The 20,757-nt window shown below is 39.5% G+C and overlaps 1 protein-coding gene across 2 annotated transcripts in view; it reads right to left on the minus strand.

The window, feature by feature from the left end:
- Positions 1-3,539: 3,539 nt before the first annotated feature.
- Positions 3,540-20,757, minus strand: part of Ogt (O-linked N-acetylglucosamine (GlcNAc) transferase) — a 63,556-nt gene continuing 46,338 nt past the window's right edge. For both annotated transcript variants that reach the window (XM_004646786.1, XM_004646785.1), the window contains exons 15-22: positions 17,520-17,645; positions 16,444-16,614; positions 16,218-16,334; positions 15,958-16,128; positions 13,686-13,838; positions 10,381-10,633; positions 9,810-9,933; positions 3,540-5,811 (exon numbers count right to left, since the gene is read on the minus strand). In XM_004646786.1, the coding sequence (XP_004646843.1) occupies positions 5,637-5,811; positions 9,810-9,933; positions 10,381-10,633; positions 13,686-13,838; positions 15,958-16,128; positions 16,218-16,334; positions 16,444-16,614; positions 17,520-17,645 (1,290 nt within the window). In that variant the 3' untranslated portion in view covers positions 3,540-5,636. The remainder of the gene's footprint in view (positions 5,812-9,809; positions 9,934-10,380; positions 10,634-13,685; positions 13,839-15,957; positions 16,129-16,217; positions 16,335-16,443; positions 16,615-17,519; positions 17,646-20,757) is intronic.

Consider the following 20,757-nt stretch of genomic DNA (forward strand, 5'->3'; position numbering starts at 1 on the left):
CTCACAATAACAACTTCTCTTTTAACCTATGAAAAGGTGTGAAGCAAAATTTCCACACCTAGTCACACTACTTCCGGAAGAGGGCGGGGGGGGGGATTATTACTCTGACAGAATGTCACACGACGCCATTTCCACAGACCTCACAGAATGAAGCCCGATTCTGTGAATGGCCTCTAAATTGTCTTTTTGAGTAAAAAAAAAAAAAAGCTGAGGCCAGCGATACAACTCAGTGGCACAGCGCCTGCTAGCAAGCACAAGGTCCCGAGTTTGAGTCCCAGTACCAAAAATAAAGCAAGCAAGCCAGTCTGAATAGTATAGGACACCCTATCTCAAAAAATTAAAAGTATCTAAGGCCAAGCTGAGTCCTCCTTTAAAGTTTTATGCTAGGGCCGGGGAGATAGTTCAGTGGAATAAGTGCCTGCCTGGCAAGTACAGGGCCCTAAATTCAATCCCCGGTACCGCAAAATAAAGAAAGAAAGAAAGAAAGAAAGAAAGAAAGAAAGAAAGAAAGAAAGAAAGAAAGAAAGAAAGAAAGAAAGAAAGAAAGAAAGTAAGTTTTATGCTTGTAAGAACTTGAATAAGTGAGGCTTGTTCCCTACTTGAGTCCCCCAAACTGCTAATCGTGTCTGCCCTGGAAATGCCTTTAACTTTTAGCTAGCAGGAAAAAGGCCATTCTCACTCCTAGATAAGAGCAAGACAATAACCCAATATGATGTAGGAGCACTGAATTAGGAAATTCATTTCCAGAACCATCAGAACTCTAGAAATAAAAAGTTTTTTTACTTTTTAAGTATTTTCATACTTACTCCAAACACCAAGAAAAACAAATGGAAGAAATGGTTTGGGGGGGGGGAGATGAGATAGCTCAGTGGCCTAAAGCACCAGCTTATGCAAGCTTAGGCAGGCGCAGGGGTTGGAGCTCAACACCTGGCACCACATGCCGTGCCAGACCTGCCCTCAAGGGTGGTCTGAGCCGGCCAAGAAAAATTAAAAAAAATTTTTACACTGTACCCTTTTCCCCATCAGACACATATTTCATAATTTTAAGCATTTGGCTAACACAATACAAATAAATCATCCCTGTATTTGATCATTTTCTGTGGTAAGCATTGTTCCAAATGTTTTATGTAGATTTGTTTATATTTTTAATGATATTTCAAGAAGTAGGCAACAAACAGGGTATGATCCAGCCACTTTGGATGCTTAGGCCTGGGCAACATAGCAATACCTGTACCCAAGTAAAAAAGGAGCTACCTTAGTGCTCATTTTGAGATCAAATGACCAGAAAGTGTCAGACCTGAGATTCAAACTCCAATAGGGTTAACTGCAAAACTCCTCACACACCAAACTGTTTCTAAGTGTAAAGGTACTCTAAGTTGATAGGGTGCTAGATAAAAGAGCTGTTCATTATTACTAATAACCAACTTGCAAATGAAGCCACCTCCTTATTGTATAAGCCTCCTTCATAAAATTCCCTGGAGGTTTGGGCAAGGACCCTAAATGTTAGCTATAAAAATACATATGCTTCAAGGGCTGGCAAGAGAATTCAGTGGAACACACACCTGCTTAGGCAAAAGCAGGGGTGGGGGGGGCTGAGGGGATGGCTCAATGGAATAATCACTTCCCTGGCAAGCGCAAGGGCCTGAGTTCAATCCCTGGTTCCACAAAAAAAAAGCAGGGAGGTGGGGGGCAGGGTTGGGTTGTTCAATCCCCAGCACCATGTGCCACACCAGCCAGCACAGCACTCCCCGCCCCAGCTCTGAGCAGGCCACAAGACCAGGTGTGGTGGTTCATGCCGTAATCCCAGCGCTGCGGAGGCTGAAAACAGGAGGATCACTGAGTCAGAGCTGCATGGTGAGACCCTGTACAAAACACATTTTTAAAAAAGACACATATGCCTCAAACAAGAGCAGGTTAAGACTAGGATAAAAACTTTAAAGTGTTTTATGCCTAGCATGGTGGTGTATGCCTGCAATCCCATCACTCTAGGAGGCTAACATATGAGAATCTGAAGTTCGAGGTCACCCTGAGTTAAAGCAAGACCCTGTCACAAATAAAAGTAAAAGTACCAGGGATGTATCTCAGTATGAAGATCCAGGGTTCAATTCCAAATATCTCAAAAAATAAAAGGCATGGGGCCGGGGGGATGGCTCAGTAGAATAAGCGCTTGCCTGGCAAGCACAAGGGCCTGAGTTCAAAACCCCGGTTCCACCAAAAAAATAAAATAAAAGGCAGTTCAGAGGTTATACGTTATAAGTTTATTCAAAGCGATCCAACAAGTCCTTTAGACTAAAGAAGCTGAAGTAGATAGGAAAAAAAAAAAGGGCAGAAGTAAAAATTCATGATGCGCTACACTCTACACCCTTCTTCCTACACTGTTTCAAGAAACCAACACTTGGGCTGGTGAGATGGCTCAGAGGTCTAAAGCACCTACTTAGAACAAGCGACCACGGTTCAATCCCCCAGCACCACATGCCAGCCAGCCCCGCCCCCTGGTGGGCTGAGCTGGCCACACACACACACACACACACAAATAAATAAATAAATAAATAAATAAATAAATAAAAAAGAAACCAACACTAATCCACTTTAGAGCTTTAAGCACAATGAAGACAAGCTGGAAAGTAAACCACCTGAAATTCTATTGAGAACAAATATCTATCTCCCTCTCATCTCTGAGAACAATGGTAGCCAAATAGCCTATTCAAGAGTCCTAATAAAATGAAATATTCCTCTCCGTAGTGGCTGAGTCTAACCACTTCACAAGTCAGCAAGAAAAATAAGTGCTTCAAAATGCCAAAAAAAAAGTCCACATAAAGAATGAGGCCTAGGGGCCAGGGAGATGGCTCAGTGGAATAAGCGCTTCCCTGGCAAGCTCAAGGGCCTGAGTTCAATCCCTGGTTCCCAAAAAAAAAAAGAACGAGGCCTCAACAATAAATGAGGCCACAGTAACCAAAAGAGGAACAAACATGAATTTTTTTAGGGGTCAGAGGCTTTTTTTTAATCTTCCTTTTTCTTTTCCTGAGACAAGATTCTCTATGCACTTCAGGCTGAATTTGAACTCACTAGGTAGCCCAAGATGACCTCAAACTTCCAGTGATACTTTTGCCTCAGTCTCCTGAGTACATGCACTACAAAACTCAGCTGTCTTAATTTTTTAAAATCTTTTATTTATAGACTTGGTACAGGCCCTCGCTACAAAGCTCAGACTCATAGTGATCCTCCTGCCTCAACTTTCCCGGCACTAGGATTACAGGTGTGCACCACCATGGAGGGAGGGGGACCCGGTCTTTGCATTTACCAGGTAGGCACTTAGACTGTCAAGCTATCTCCCCACCATTTTATCTTCTTCAAGGATTACATACCAATCCCAGTCTTCCGTCAGACTTGGCTGAATAAACAAAAATAATTCTTAGTATTACAGCTGCAGTAGGAAAATCTGTCCTGTTTCTTTGAAGCTGTTCAAATGTAGGTTTCACCAAGGGATGACCCCATTATTCTGTCCAGCATTCATGAGAACAGCACATAAAATACATCAGCCATATTAAGGGGAAATCATTCATTTATTGTTTAAAGATTGCAAGACAACAACTGAATTCCTGTAGCACAATTTAAATGTTTTACTTTTTTTTGATAAAGCAGAGTATAATAGAAAAAAAAATTAGTTTCCAGTAATGTCTATATCTCTATTCAGAATTAGGTCTTCCACAGAGAAATTACCTGGGAATAAAAGCCTATTACAATAAGCAAAGCTTCAACCAGAGCGGCTACTGTTCGTGCCAGGAAGTTCATCCCTATAGGAGGAATGATGTGCTATGTCAAACAGCTGTAAGGCTACAGTCTTGAGGGCATTGGAAGTATAGTATCCTATTTCACAATGAGCAGCTCAGTGAACTTTATATCAGTTTATCGGCAACCATGCTAGCAACCTTAACTGATAGCTCAATCAGATAAAAAATAACTGAGAAATCCTTTAACTGATGTCCCTTGATTTACATTGCTAAAAGGTACACACAGTTCACAAACATGTAATTCTGAAGCAGAATTACACTTAAGACTCTACTCAGATTTTGGTTAGCAGTAAGAAGCTTTCAGAAATTCAAGTTCTTCATATAATTCAATAATTTGTCAGCCAGGATACATTCAGGCAACAGCTCCAACTACAGAATAGGTTCACTGCCTCAGAGCTTTGGAAAGACATTATCTAGAACACTACTAGCAAACAAAAAGTTATCTGTGACTTGATATCATAAGTGCGGTACAGCAAGACAAACATATTTTCATATGTTGGCTTAAACCTCAAGCCCCTGACCCTTTGTGAAATTTGGTAATTTCATTCCTATGATTTTTGATACCAAGAACTGAAGCTTCAAGAGGGCTATATAAAGCTTAATTTGTACTCCATACCAAGTAACAGTGCATTTCACTATAAATGAGGCTGAATTCATATGGACTTCAAGTCCAGAAGACAGCTATTATATAATAGCCTAACAAAGTCTGCAAAGAATTAGTTTTATACATAGATGGTCCTTCAGTGATATTACCTACAACACATTTTTCAATGAATGTTACCTGATGTAGTAAAGATAACTGCAACTTACTGATCAAATATTTGAACTTATACTTACCTGGGATTTCATTTCTGCTGAAAGAAATAGGAAGAACAGGACTCACTTTAAAAAAAAAACAACTTTAGAAAGGAAGGTAAAAATCTTATCACACACTATCATTTGTGGAAGCAGCATAAAAGAGGCAGTCAAGGGTAAAACACTGGTGAAACAGGTCATAATTAAGCAAATAAACAAAACCCTATATTAATTAATGACAGTACCACAACTGTGCCCTTCATAATTAGTAAATCATTCCTAAAATTTTTCATTTGGCACCAGATGATGTGTTTAAAAGAAACACTCTGGGATGTTTTGAGTCAGACATGGTTTTGTTAGCTTAGTTACAGGAGAATTTTTAAAGAGGGTGAAGTGGAGGAGAGAAGGAAATAGGAAATAGACAAGAAAAAATCTTGAGTCATTATCTAAACCAAAAAAGCAAATAGTTTCAAACATCAGATCAAACCCTAAAATGACTGATATAGGCTCAAGTGGTTTATAAAACCTATAAAAAGACTACACCAGCAAAGTCCTCCTTAACCTGTCAGTTTAGAAACTAAAACAGGGAGCAACATTTTAGCTTAAAACCTTATCCTCAAGATAATCAAAAAGATTTCACATGATGATAAAAAAATACCTGAAACCACATATTTTTAAAATCTCCCAAACCCAAAATATAAAGGGGGTACTAATTCAGAAGACTCAATCAATCCATGGAATCACAAGGGCTGGACAACTTTTATCTCCCCTCCACACTAACCATCCCATGGAAGACCGAGGGAGATCAGACCTTCCAGACCTGGATGATGCAAAACTCTGGAGATTCCTTGTGGAACAGCATTTTTCCATCTCTTGTGTTTCTCCCTACTATGTAGGAAGCAAGTCTGGCTGTGCTATTCTATTACCATTATGTATCACCCATCTGCAACATGGCACTGTACAGATAAGTAAAAAGTATGTTATCTAGTTCCCTTTCCCCAGGAGGTTGAGGCTCAGGTATAGGGGTAATTCTCCTGTACACAGTCTTTATTAGGCTGACTCAGTGACTTCAACAGGCTTAATCATGTGGTCAGGTTTGTTGCCAGCTGCATAATGCTCCCACATCTGCAGATAGAGCCGCTCTAGTTCCATTGTATATTGTTTGGTGTTGAACAGAGGGCTAGATATTCTCTGCTTCCAGACTTTGCCACGTATTTTCTTTAGGCTGGATAATAAAAAAGAGAACCAAATTTACAAATCAGACCAGAAACTCAGAACTAGATTCTATTATACCTAGTCTTTCCCCCAGCCCCGGTACTGGGATTAAACTCTGGACCTTGCACTTGCCAGGCAGGCATTTAAGCCACTGAGCTATCTCCCTGGCTCTATACCTAGTCACCTTTGAGGCAAAATACAAGACCAAAGTTCACAATATTTTCTTCCCTGACTAACCCATTACCTGATGTTGAAAAGGGAAGGGTCAGAACATAATGGTACTACTATTAAGTATTATAAATCCACATTCTCTGAAAAACTTTAGTTCTTTCCTAAACAAGTAATCTAAAGAGCAGCAATGCTCTTTCCATTTCATCCCTTTTCTACCACTACAGTAAAGTCAAAAATTGCCAATGGTACATGACTCTTCCTACATACTTATGTTAGAATGCAAACTGCTTACAAGGTAAGCAATTTAGCAATATAAACATTAATAACCTTAAAAGTTCTTAATTTTCCAATCTATCAATAGTACTTTTCAATTTGAAAGAAATTATCAGAGACCCAGATATACATGAACATATGAACATGTAAAGATGTTCACTGAAGCATCATCTACAACAGTTCAGATATATGAATTATTCAATTTACTTTTTTTAAGATCTTGCTATGTAGCTCAGGCTAGCCTTAAATTCATAATCCTCCTGCCTCAGCCTCTCAAGTGCTGGGATCACGGGCATGTACCACCAAACATTAAAAGATTTTAATGGAACAAAAAATACTTAAGGGGAAAAGAAATATAGTATGTCTAGTGCTGTAATTTTCTACTAGTACTAAACTGAGACCTTTAGATATATAATAAAACCATTCCTAGTTACACCAAGACTATGGCTCTGTTCAGAAATAGGGGTGTCTCTTTCTTGCTGCACTACTTAATATATTAAAGAATTATTACTTCAGAATCAAAAGACAGAAAAGTCCTGTTCATTTCTGAAAGTAATGATTAAGAATTTGCTTTAATATTGGCTGTGGCAGGACTAGAAAAATGGCTTGTATATTTCTTCTGGTCTCAAGTCAATCATGTTCACAGTAATAGTACTTTCCAAAGAAGACCATGTGCTATGTAATTTAAAAAAAAAAAAACTTCTATGTCAACAGAACTGATAAACTATAATACATCCATACAATGAAATACTATTCAGCAGTAAAAAGGAATTTTCCATATGAATAGTCTATTATAGTATATGCCATATGGTGGCACACGCCTGTCATCCCAGCTCTTAGGAGGCTAAGGCAGGATGATGATTGCTGTGAGTTCCAGGCCAGCTTGGGCTACGAGGTGGGTGCAAAGCCAGCCTGAGCTGCACAGTAAAATTCTGCCAAAAAAAAAAGAGGCTCAGAACAGTATTTGTAGGGCCGGGGAGATGGCTCAGTAGAATAAACGCTTCCCTGGCAAGTGCAAGGGCCTGAGTTTAATCCCCAGTTCCGTGAAAAAAAAAAAAAACAACAGTAGTTGTCTCTGGGAATTCACAAAGGGGATGAATGGAGAAGCAACATGAAAGAACTTGCTGGTATCTTTCTGTATCTTGACAGGGATTTGGGTTACAAAGGCTACATCTCAAAGCTCACTGAATGATTAAGGTTTTTGTTTCACTGTATAATCAATTCGGCCTCAGAAAAAAAGTAGCCCTGAATTCTAATCCCCCCCCCACCACCAAACCAGGGATTGAACTCAGGCCCTTATGTTTGCCAGGGAAGCACTTATTCCACTGAGCCATCTCCTCCGGCCCCTTAAATTCTAATTAATAATATTGCTAAGTATTTAAGGAAAAGTATACTGATGTCTGCCATTTATTTCAAAATTTAAGGGCCGGCGAGATAGTTCAGTGGACTAAGTGCCTGCTTTGGCAAGCACAGGGACCAGGATTCAATCCCTAGTCCCGCACGCCATGCCAGCCCTGCCTGCAGGGTGTGCTGAGCCAGCAACCAGTCCGGGCATGGTGGCGCATACCTGTAATCCCAGCACTGGGGAGGCTGAAACAGGAGAATTACTACAAGTCTGAGCTTGTAGTGAAACCCTGTACCAAATACATAAATGAAAAAAAAATTATCATATAATGCAAGGTGTGGTGGCACACACCTATAATACCAAATCTAGGAAGCTGAGGTAGGAAAATCATAAGTATGAGGCCAGCCTGGGCTACAGAGTAAGTTCAAGGCCAGCCTGGACTACACAACAAGAACCTCTGAAACAATGACAAAATTTATCTAGTTAGATGGACTGCTTGCTGGAAAGAGGAATAAAGACAAACATGTAACATAGCAAGTACAGTAAAATGTTAGCAACAGAACCTACTACTGACATTAATCTTAGTAATTACAGTCATTACAGTCTCAGTAATAGTAACTGCCTCTAAGCAGTAGATATGAAAGTTGTTTTATTATGAAATTGAAATTTTGCATAAAATGTTAAGTACTAGATGAATTAAACTAAGTGCCAAACATCTAGTAAAAATTTAAAATAGATTATATTGCTTAATGTTTTCATCCCTGGGCTGACAGACATCATTAAAGTTTTTAATGTCTAGGATCAAAATTTTCACTTTTCTATGTTCAATAGAGAAAATTCTGAAAATACTAAGTTGCTAACACACGTCAAATGCTTATGTATGATGTACCAAGAACATCACATGAAGTACCTTTTCTAATCCTCCCATCTCTACAACACCACCACCATTAAGCTCCATTTTGCAAGCAGGCACACAAAGCACATACATGTAATCTTACACAAAAGCACAAAGCTTGTCAATGATGGAGCTTGGATTCAGTGTGCTTCTCCAGCTTCTACATGCTACTTCTTTAAACACACACACACACACACACACACACACACACACACACCAAAGAAAAATCTCATTTAAAAGATAAATATTAAACCAGGTGAGGTGGCACACGCCTGTAATATCAACACGTGGAAGGCCAAGGCAGGAGGATGGCTGTGAGTTCGAAGCCAGCCTGGACTACAATGAGTCCAAGGCTAGCCTGAACTGCATAGCAAGATCCTGTCTCAAAAGGGAATAAAACTACCCAGGAATGGTGGGGCATGACTCAGCACCCTGGAAGGCTGAGACAGGAGGATTTCAGGTTTAGCCCAGTCTGGGCAATTTAGCAAGACTTTATCAAAACAAGTGTTATGGTTGCAGATTAGCTCAGTGTGAAGGTGCTAGGTTTAGTCCCCATTGGGAGAGAGTAGGGAGAAGATAAATATTATTTCATTGTATGGATGAACCTTCATTTACCTCAACATTACTCCTATAATTCCAAACCATTTTCAGGCACTTACATGTTTGGATGTTTTATTTTGCAACGAAGAACTGGCAGTATAAAGGTTAAAGATCTCACACTACTTTAAGATTCTGAAAACTTTTAAGGGTTTTACCCACTTATTCACCAATGTATGAAAGGAGCAGTGCCTCAATGTTCCCTCATTGACATATTAAAAAACTTTATTGATTTATTTAGGTACTGGGAATTGAAGTCAGGACCTTGTTCCTGCAAGGCAGGCACTTATGCCACTGAGCTTATATCCCCAGCCCCAAAAATCTTTATCTCATAAGCAAATAATGGGTATTCCTCAATATTAATTGGCATTTCTATTAGAGAAGCTGAAACTTTTTCTTGTTAATCATTTCTAACTTCTACGTCAGCGAACTGTCTTTTCATTTTTACTTTCCTATGAGGTAATTTAAAATTTGTGTTCTTCAAGCCATTAATACCTTGACATGAAACAAAGATTCTTTCCCTGTTGTCTTTTAATTTTCTTGAATTTACTCAGCTATTTATTCTTTACACAGTAAAACTTCGTGATTACTTCACTAAGAATCAGTTCTCCCATTTATAGATCTCCCATCTACTTTATATTAGCTATTTTATAACACTCTAAATTTATGGTTTGATTTTAGAGCAACTATATTCTAATATTATTTTGTTCATGGAAAGTTTACTTACTATTCTAAATCAGTTCCCAGTTTCACAGCTATGTCTTCATATTCTTGTCTATTTTTTGCAATAAGCTCAAGACAACCTAAGCAAGTGAGCTGAGAAGCTGCAACTCGAGAAGCAAGGGTCTCTCCTGTAATATAAAAGATAACAACTACACATTTGAGAATGTAAATAACATGGTTTTCAACATTATGTTAAGCAGCCACACAACACAGATGAGAACAAATGTTCAGATTTCAGATTTGATTAAGTCTCATTTTCTATCAGCTGAAGTGTTAGATCTAGTAGCGTATATTTCAGCTCTAAGTACCACCCTCAAAAGATTTCAGGTGTTTTTGTTTGGTTTTGGTTTGGGTTTTTTTTTTTTTTTTTTTTTTTTTTTTTGAGACAGGGTCTTGCTATGCAGTTCAGGCTAGCCTTGGGCTCACCTTGTAGCCCAGGCTGGTCTTGAACTTGCAACGATTCTCCTGCCTTAGTCTCACTAGTGCTGGGATTACAGGCAATGCACCCAACCAAACCCAGCTGAGATTTTTGTTTTTTAAACAAGAAAGGTACCGATTATTCATCACCAACTTACCTGGCATAGTCACCATTGGTGTTCCTGCCCAGAGGACATCCATTCCCGTAGTGTGCCCATTACAGAGTGGAGTGTCCAGGCAGACATCAGCCAGCTGGCCTCTCCTGACATGCTCCTCTTTAGGAGCAACAGGTGAAAAAATGATACGGTTCTGGGGCAGGCCCATGTTTTGTGCATACTGTTGAATATTGGGCTCTCCTACTGCTGGAAAACGCAACAGCCAGAGCACACTATTGGGAACACGTTTCAAAATCTAAAGAAAAAATAAGAATTATTAGTAGCATATCTGTTCTTCACAACAAAGTTTCCTGCAGGTCTCTAATAATTCTACTGCACTCTATTCTTTCTACCCAGAAAGAAGCCTACTGTGAGCCTCAGTTCTTCTTCACACAGATGAATTATCAACAAAACTATTCCACTGCTGCTTACCTGTCCTCAGACAATATCAGGAACAAGGAAAATGTTACTGGAAGACACGAGATAAGCTCTTAACTGGCACAACATGAGGCAGCTATATTTTATGGGAATTAATGTAGTCCGTGTATACCAATAAAGAGACAAATTTTCCAGTCCACATTTATAGACTTGCTTTTTGAGGCAGGGTTTCAGTATGTTGCCCAGGCTGGCCCTGAACATCAAGGATCTAGAGAGCCTCCTTTTTCTCACTCTCCCATTAAGACAGGTGGGAAAAAAAAAGACAGGTAATACCTGCCACCACACGTGGTATTTCAATTTTTTTTTAAAAAGTCACAACAAAAAACTTAATTCATATTTCCTTATTTGCTTAATCTAGAACATAAGCAAGCAGATTTCTGTAAAGGGGCAGAAAGTAAGTATTTGTGGTTTTGTGGTCAAAGGATTCTGTCAGAACTGCTCAATTCCTTTGTAGCTTAAAGGAAGCCATTGAAAACATACAAACAATTAGGTACAATTGTGTCTCAATACAATTTTATTTATAAAAACAAATAGTGGACTAGGTTTGTACCACAGGCCATGTTTCCAACTCCTAAATCAAATCTCTATCTATTCAATGTGCCAAAAAAATTAAATATCCCTTCTCTGAATGCTATGAGAATATATATGAATTTCAAAATTGAGGATATTTCACATTTTTTAAAAGGTAGTACAATGGGCATATGTTAACAATGTTGGCAGAAACTCTTTAAACAAACATTAGTATCCTTGCATCAAGATGTAAAAATAGGGGCCGGGGAGATGGCTCAGTGGAATAAGCACTTCCCTAGCAAGTGCAAGGATCTGAGTTCAATCCCCGGTTCCACCAAAAAAAAAAAAAAAAAAAGATGTAAAAATATTCAAAATAAATACAGTCTGATGTCAGTTCAGGTACTTCTGCTGCCAAATAAATCTGCCGCCAACTTAGAGAAGATTTTACTTTTAAGTTTTGTTGAGATCTTGCTATGTTGCCTGGGATGGTTTCAAACTCCCAGGCTTAGGGGCCGGGGAGATGGCTCAGTAGAATAAGCGCTTCCCTGGCAAGCGCAAGGGCCTGAGTTCAATTCCTGGTTCCACAAAAAAAAATAAAAATAAAATAACCCTCCCAGGCTTACATTTGTGCCTCAGCCGCCTGAGTAGTTAGAACTACTTGTGTGCACCAACTCAGTTTTTAGAGAGGGAAGAAGCAGAGGAAGGGAAAGGGAAGGGGAAGTAAAAAGAATTGAAATGCTTTTTACACTCTGGTTTCTCTTCAGGTCATATAAATCTTTAGCCTTTTACTAAAACGCTTTATGTACATGTCATGTTTTGAAGCATGATGAATGTAATCACTATATACTACAAACATGTACTAATAAAAAAATTAAGTCAAAAAACAAAACTTTTTTTTGGGGGGGTGTCTTTTTTTGATGCAGCTCAGGCTGGCCTTGAGCTCACTTTGTATCCCAGGCTGGTCTCAAATGACTGTCCTGCCTCAGCCTTCCCAGTGTTGGGATTAATGGCCTGCACCACCATGCCTGGCTAGAAAACAATACTGAACACTGGGAAAGGAGGACATTAAGGAACAGGTGATCTCCTCTCATTTGCTTCCTCTTCTCTCCTCTAAAATAAATAAAATAGGTTATCAGGAGAGGTGGCACATACCTGTAATCCCAGAACTCAAAAGACTGAGGCAAGAGGACCACCAAGAGTTTGAGGCTTACAGCCGGGACTACATAGTGAGCTCAAGGCCAGTCTGAACTACACAGCAAGACTGTCTCCAGAACACTTATGGGGGTGGGGCGGGGGGGGGAGGGGGAACCAACCAATGAATTATCTCCAAATTACCAAAAGGTAACAATATTTCATTTTAGTTCTATGGGCTACAAGCTAGTTATAGATATCCAATATCCTGCTTGTGCAAACTGGTCTCATAAGTGAGAATAATATAAATTGCTTCCTTCTTGGTTTTGACTCTCTAATACTGAGAGAATTTTAAACAAGGGTAGATGTATGGGACTTTTACTATCAGTTTAAACTAGAGCCCCCCAAAAATAATAAAAAATAAAAAATAAACTAGAGCCCAAGACAAATCTCGCATGCTAACAGTTATTGCAAATAAAATGATAGAGGAACAGAGCAACATTCATTTACAAAATGTATAGAGTGTTTTGAGCTACAACAGCAGAGTTGAGGAAATGTGGAAAAGAACATGGCCCACAAAACCAAAAAGCATCTATCATCTGATCCTTTAATAACAAATCTGCTGCCAGGCATGATGGTGCAACCCTGTAATCCCAGAATTTGGGAGGCTGAGGCAGGAGGATACACACAAGTTTAAGGTCAGCCTGGACTACACAGCAAGACCCTGTCTTATAAACAAAAATCCATCCACAAAGAACAAGCTTACTGATATCTGATTGAGAAACAACACAGTTATTAGTTAAGTAAAAAAGTTCATAATGTAAAATTTAGATATTGGAAGAAAATGGCTGGAGGCGTAGCTCAATGACAGCACTTGTCTAGCATAAGGAAAGCCCTGGATTCAATCCTCAGCACCAAAAAGGAAAAAAAAAAAAGACACTGAAAGAAAAAAAAACTGAAAAATCTATAATCCTTTTATAGATTAGAAATGAACAAAACATACATTCCCCCGACAAAAGAACACAATGAAAAGACTAAAAAGGGACAGTTTCAACAGAACAGCCTACATATAAAATCTTTACTAGTCTCTAGATGGTTTTTTTTTTTTTTTTGGTGGAACCAGGGATCGAACTCAGGCCCTTGCACTTGCCGGGGAAGCGCTTATTCCACTGAGCCATCTCCCTGGCCCCTAGTCTCTAGATGTTAACAGTGAATTTACACATACTCACATTTGCCCACATCTGCAAAGTAGATGGGTCAATTTTATACAACTGATTGAAGTTACAGTACACAATGGCATCTTCTGGTAAACCATACTGAGAACGGGTGGTTACAATAATGGTACGAGGAACCTCCTCTCCAGTGGCAGCTTTGTTGTTGATCTAGAACAAGGAGAATATGGGGGAAAAAAGAGAGAATATGATGAATGTTATTTAAAGTTAAGATTATCCAGTATTTCTTTTTTTGCAATGCTTGGGTTCAAACTCATGACCTCACACAAGGCAGGCAAACACTACCATTGAGTTACATCCTCAGCCCAGTCCAACACTTATGGGGGCGGGGGCAAAAATCGAACTCAGGACCTCGTGCTTCCCAGGCAAGTGCTATGCGGCTAGTCCAATACTTTTTAGTCATGATAGAGGACCAGGGAGATAGCTCAGTGGCATAAACACCTGCCTGGCAAGTGCAAGGTCCTGAGTTCAATCCCCAGCATCAATAAATAAATAATTTTACAGGACCAGTGAGATAGCTCAGCAGACTAAGCGCCTGCTTAGGCAAGTGCAGAGACTGAGGTTCAATCCCAGGCACCACAATGCCATGCCAACCCCGCCCCCAGGTGCACTGAGACAGCAACTGAGACTGGGCATGATGGGGTACACCTGTAATCCCAGTGCTGGGAAGGCTGAAAACAAGAAGACCACTATGAGTAGGAGCTGTGCAGTGAGACCCTGTACCAAATACGTAAGAAATAAAATAAAATATATAAAAAATAATAATTTTATAAAGGGCTGGGGATATAGCTTAACGATGTAAGTGCCTATTTGGCCATCCAAGGTCCCAAGTTCGATTTATTATAGAATTCATAAGATGCAAAATGGTATAACTGGATCCAGGGAGATGGTTCAGTAGAATAAGCACTTGCCTGGCAAGTGCAAGGGCCTGAGTTCAATCCCTGGTTCCACCAAAAAAAAAAAAGGTACAACCAGTGAAAATCATGCCCCTGAACTATAATGAGAAAATATTTGTGATACAATTTTTTTTTAAAGGAAAATAGTTCTAGCTTTTTGGGGACAATACCAGGGATTAAACCCAGCACCATCACACTAAGCCACATCCTCAGCACTTTTAAAACTTCATTTTCAGACAGGGTCCTGCTAAGTCACTAAACTGCCCATGCTGAGCTTTAACTTTTGTGTCTCCTGCCTCAGCCTTCCAGAGTGCAGGCATTACAAGTGTGCATGCACCACCACACCAAACACCCTGTACATTAATTTGCACACATGAGATGTATTGCTATAATCAAAAAGTTCTCAAAACCCTGTTACCAAGCTTTTACTATTTTCTTCATAAACTAAATGTTCTTTTCTAAATCATGCCTATCCTTCAAGGTCAAATTACAATTACTCCTTTAAATTGTCTCTTCTCTAAAAGCTCTTTTGACCATCACCATTTCTGAGTTTCTACACACATAACTATAGTTTTATCATGCAAATCCCACATATCTGAGTACTCTCTTACATTGTTGGGTGAATATGGACTTTCCAAACAAAGCTATTTATTAACTCCCTTGAGGATTGGGATCCTTGTCTTACACTCCCAGCACAGCTACTTAGTCATTTATTCAAGCATCCAATATATATTGAGTACACATTACATTGACTTAAGACATGAGCCATGAAGAATTCCATTCACTGAAGGATACAAACACAGGGAATTATACTGGATTATACTAAACATGATAATAAAACCCAAATACTACAGAAGCATAAGGACAGGTATTGATGGAGCTGGGGTGGAGAATAGAGGTTAGCACAGGAATGAATTCCTGGAGATCTAAATTGAAAGTCTTGAGTAGGATTTAGCTGGGAAGTATGAGTTTACAGAAGCAAGAAATTGTATGGTGCCTACAGATAGTCCACCATATGGCAAGAGTAAAGCCACAAATAAAAAAAAACAAGACAGTAACATGGTAAACTCTGAGTAACCTGCTGAGCTGAATTCAAGGACTCTTCCAAATAGACAAAAGTGTTTCCCTAAGTATTTCTTTTTTTTTTTTTTTTTTGCGGAACCGGGGATTGAACTCAGACCCTTGCGCTTGCCAGGGAAGCGCTTATTCTACTGAGCCATCTCCCCAGCCCACCATAAGTATTTCTTCATCTATAAAGTAAGGACAATGATGCTTACCTCAAGAGTTATCATGAGGATTAAAGAAAATAAATGCATGGCTGGTATTACATAGTATGGCAATTATGGTATTATGGTCTACACTCCAACTCTCACCTGTGTAGTGGCCAGTCCATTGCTAATACTGAATCCATTAATTGTTATCTGAATCTGTCCCCTGTTAATCATTTCAATAACTGCTTCTGCAATAGTATTCATGGGAATGACAGGCATATTAAGAGCTGTGTTACTGCTATCTGCATTGTCTCCTCCATCAGGACATTTCATCTGGGAAAAAATAAAACATGGAATGCATCACTAGGAAAAAGATTCCAAATACAGTAAACTTTAATGAAAAATACTGGCTAAGTACTAACCTTAACAATTTTCACATCTGGTAGACTATCAAGAAATGCTTTGAGATCGATGCCATTCAGAACTATCCGATTATCATAAATGTGCCCATTGGACTTAAAATCAATGACTGCTTTTTTCTAACAGAAAAACAGTTCCAGACATATCTTTTAGGATGCACATGGACAAAAAGAAGGAAACAAATGACTACTTCTTTGAAATTCCTCCATAGCACCATCTTCTACCTACCTTTAGGTGAGGGAACATATTAGCATGATCACCAATAAAGAAAGTGTGGGGCATATAAGCCAGTTTCTCAGAATACTGCTCAGCAACTTCAGCTGGTGAAGTTTCCTGATCAGTGATGATATAATCCATAAAAAGTGCACCACTAGTCCCTGGGTATCCCAGCCACATTGCCTTTAAAAAAAAAAATCAAAACCTGATTAAGACCTTCCATCTCTAAATTCACCAAACTGTGCATAACATACATGTATCCTTTTTTTTTTTTTCTCCACCAGAAATCAAACTCAGGACCTTATACTTGCCAAGCAGGTACTGTGCTGCAGTGCTGAGCTGCATCCCCAGCCCCTGTATAGCTTTTGGAATATCAATCATCACACCTCAATAAAGTACTTTAAGATTTCAAAATTAAACAAAAATATAAACAAGGTTAACGTCTTTTTTTTTAATTTCATCTTTTTTTTTTTTTTTTTTGGTGGTACCAGGGATTGAAGTCAGGACCTTGTGCTTGCCAGGCAAGTGCTTATTCTACTGAGCCATCTCCCCAGTCCCAGGTTAACTTCTTTAGACAAGAACCATCAAATAATATTTTACTTTCCTTTTTGATTTACTGGCTGGTCTTCAACTATCTAACCCAGAATGGCCTCAAACTTCTGGCAATCATACTGCCTAAGTCTTAGAAGTACAAGATTACAGATATGCACCACTACACATGGCCCTCAAGGAATATTTTAGGCTAACCTTCTAAATACGAAAACTTTTTTCAAATTTTTGAGGCACAGAAACTGCATGTCTCTGTATAAGTAATACCCATAGGAACTGGGTTCTATACTCAAAATTCTTCATCCCTGAGCACTTCAAGAACTTTTTGAAACAAGGTCTATGTAGCTCAGACTGACCTAGAACATGTGGCCATCCTCCAGAATCAGCCTCCCAAGTGGTGGGACAACAGGCTTGCCACCATGCCTGACAAGAACTATATTTTTTACTGTTTGAGTATCAGTTGGCCAGAGGAAAGGGGGGGGATACATACTCTTTTTAGTCCAAAATATATCACAAATGATGGTTACTTATTCTTTTACCTGAATGGGAGCTGGCCTGAGAGCAAAGAGCTCATTTCGAGCACCCTTTGTATAACCATTCATATTCACTAGGATGTGGATTCCATCCTGATGGATGCGGTCAGCTGCTTTTCCATTGCATGGAATCTATAGAAGAGAAAATAAGGACCCACTATTATACCTCAGACTAATTCTATTTCTTTTAATGGTATTAAATGGAATTCAGATGCCTAGATAACAAAGTAGTAAGAACATAAAATATTTTTAAAAGGCTGGCTACATAGCTCAGTGGCACAGTGCCTATTTGGCAAGTGTGAAGTGCGAGGTAGTCAGTTTGATTCCCAATACAGAATAAAAAAACACAAAATTTATTAGTACAGGACAAAAAATATGGTTGTTATTAAAATGGGATTAAAGGCCATGACTCATCCTCATGTCAGGCACTGACAAAAGGATGTACAAAAGGTGGTACAGGGCTACAGGATAAATCCTGAGAATACTTGGCTGACCTTATCAGATACAAAAGTTACATTTCTTGTTATATAGGTCTTGCTATATCTTGGTCTTTTTTTTTTAATTTTTATTTATTTATTCGTGTGTGTGTGTGTGTGTGTGTGTGTGGCCAGCTCAGCCCACCAGGGGGCGGGGCTGGCTGGCATGTGGTGCTGGGGGATTGAACTGCGGTCCCTGTGCTTTGTTAAGCTTGTTCTAAGTAGTTGCTTTAGACCACTGAGCCATCTCACCAGCCCATCCTATCTGCTTCTTATACTATGGATAACCACTAAGAAGATAACAATGTACAGTGTATTGACTATCAAAACTGTCCTATTGGGCCGGGGAGATGGCTCAGTGGAATAAGCACTTCCCTGGCAAGCGAAAGGGCCTGAGTTCAATCCCCGGTTCCGCAAAAAAAAACTGTCCTATTAATCAGCTGTGAAACTGTCTCATTCATATTTATTTCTCAATAAAAAAAAATAAAATAAAATGGGATTAAAGTATTACAGAAACACAACAGAGAGAAAGTGTTTCCTTCCAGATTGAATGCATGAGTGACAGGCTCATAAAAGAGTATTTGAAATGAGCCTTCAAAGATGAACAAGAGTTTGACAGAATACAATCTTGATGGAGAATAACAAAGAACCAAAATAAAGCAGGAGATAACTTTTAAAAATGGTGGCACATGTGCATACAGTATAAATGAAATTGAGTGGTGGCTGAAAGTACTGGCCAAGTTGTGGCAAAATAAGAGACTGCTGACGGGTTTATTGAGTCCCAGAAGAACCTGGAAAGAGTGGTGCACTTGCTGGTCTCAAAGAGTCCAACTACGAACCAAAAGCAGCCATCTTCCCCTAATTTTTGCAGTGCTTAGCATTGAAGACAGGGCTTTCACACTGAACTGTTTCACAACACACCCAAGGTGGGTTTGAACTGGCCACCCTCCTGCTTTAGTCTCTCAGAATACTGAAATCACAGGCATAAGCCACCATTGTCCAGCCATGGCATACTTTTGACGTAACAAGTATACTGCAAAAGATGTTAACATATCCTATTTAGACTAGTCTTATGGTATTTCTACTAAGATTTCAATGATATAGATATTTGGATATATGCATGTGTTTACACATACACAGGCATGGGCATATATCATATATATGCATACATTACATATATACTGCATATTATCTTGAGAAGTTTAGAAGTTTAAGGGATTCATCAGGGGCTAGAGGCCTCACTTAGTAAATATCCTGAGCCTGTGCAAGACGAAGGCACGTGGATGCTGTGTCACCCACACCGGGGGGCAGGGGGTGGGGGAAGGATCCTGGTTACAATACAAGGGAAGAAAAAGAGGCTTGCTCTTCCTCCTCCACAACCATCTTGTGCTCTTATTGCTTTGCTGTCTTCTGCCACCTTAAACAGTTGCCCCTGTGCCACACCATCCTGCCTAGAAGCCAGCTAATATGGACTGAAACCGCTATAGTAAATATGTGAGCTTAAACTTTTCTTTAATTTTGGGTGTCCAGTATTTTGTCTCAGCAATAAAAGAAAAGTAATTTGGGGCCAGCAAGATAGCTCAGTTGTCTAAAGCACATGCTTAGGCAAGCCTAGAGACCCAGCTTCCATCCCCAGCACCACATGCCACACCAGCCCTGCCCCCCAGAATAGGCTGAGCAGGCAACAACAACAACAAAAAAAAAAGAAACTAAGACAGTCACCAAAGTGACCAAAACAATCTACAAAGGGGTGATTGAAAATGGTAAAGACCAAGACCAAAATACAGCCTCTCAGGGATCCAGAATCAAGATAGCTAAAAGACAGTAACTTAGCAATGAGAAAAACAAATAGTTACAGAAATCAAAAAAAGTCAACCCAGCATGTGAGTGAGACTGCCCAGGGCCTGCAGGGTCCTCATTCAATCCAGGCTTGGCATGTGAGACTGACCAAGACCCCTGATGGATCCACATTCAACCCAGAGCCCAGGCCCAGCGTACAGGCCCAGTGTGGAACCCTGCAGCAGACCTCCCTGCAGAGAGGCTAGAGGCAAGACCGACCCACCCAGCTGAACCAGGAGCAGAATATCTTGCCAGACTGGCACAGAGGGTTTACCTCCAAGGGCTGCAGCAGGAAGAAGTGGAGCACAGCAGCCAGATCTAAGCCATACCCACCTGGACAAGTTTGAACTTGGTAGATTGGACCTGGTGCTAAGGTAAGACAGTGCTATGCAAAATGACAAAGAGAAGGAGCAAAATGCATTCTCAGGGCCCGAGCCCACCCAGAACAAATGTAGGAGACAATAGCATAGAAGAAATTGGAAATCACACACCTGAAATCTCTGAAATAATAGTGTCGGAAGTAAAGAAACAACTGCAGAAAGGTATAGAGGAAATCAGATCAGAAATAATTTCTAAAGTTAAAAAAAAATGATAACTATAATGAAAGAAGTACTAAGTGAGTCTAAAAAAGACACCAATAAAAAATAAGAGAATAGAAAAATGATGGAATCCTTGAATGAGCAATACAGGAAAGAAATAGAACACATGAAGCAGATTCAAAGTGCTATACAGGAAATTAAAACCTCAATCATAAGCTGGCAAAACCGTCTGAATGAAAGTGAAAATAGTCCTGCATAACTATCATATTGAGAGCTCTTTATTGCTCATCCAGGAGCATACTGCAACTTCTCTTGCCTTTTGAATTATGCTCTTTGTTATTTCCTATATGCTACTTCTGGAGGTATTAAAATAGCTCAAATTTGTATAAC

The sequence above is a fragment of the Octodon degus genome, unplaced genomic scaffold (assembly GCF_000260255.1).
Source record: "Octodon degus isolate 3935 unplaced genomic scaffold, OctDeg1.0 scaffold00280, whole genome shotgun sequence".
Classification (NCBI taxonomy): domain Eukaryota; kingdom Metazoa; phylum Chordata; class Mammalia; order Rodentia; family Octodontidae; genus Octodon; species Octodon degus.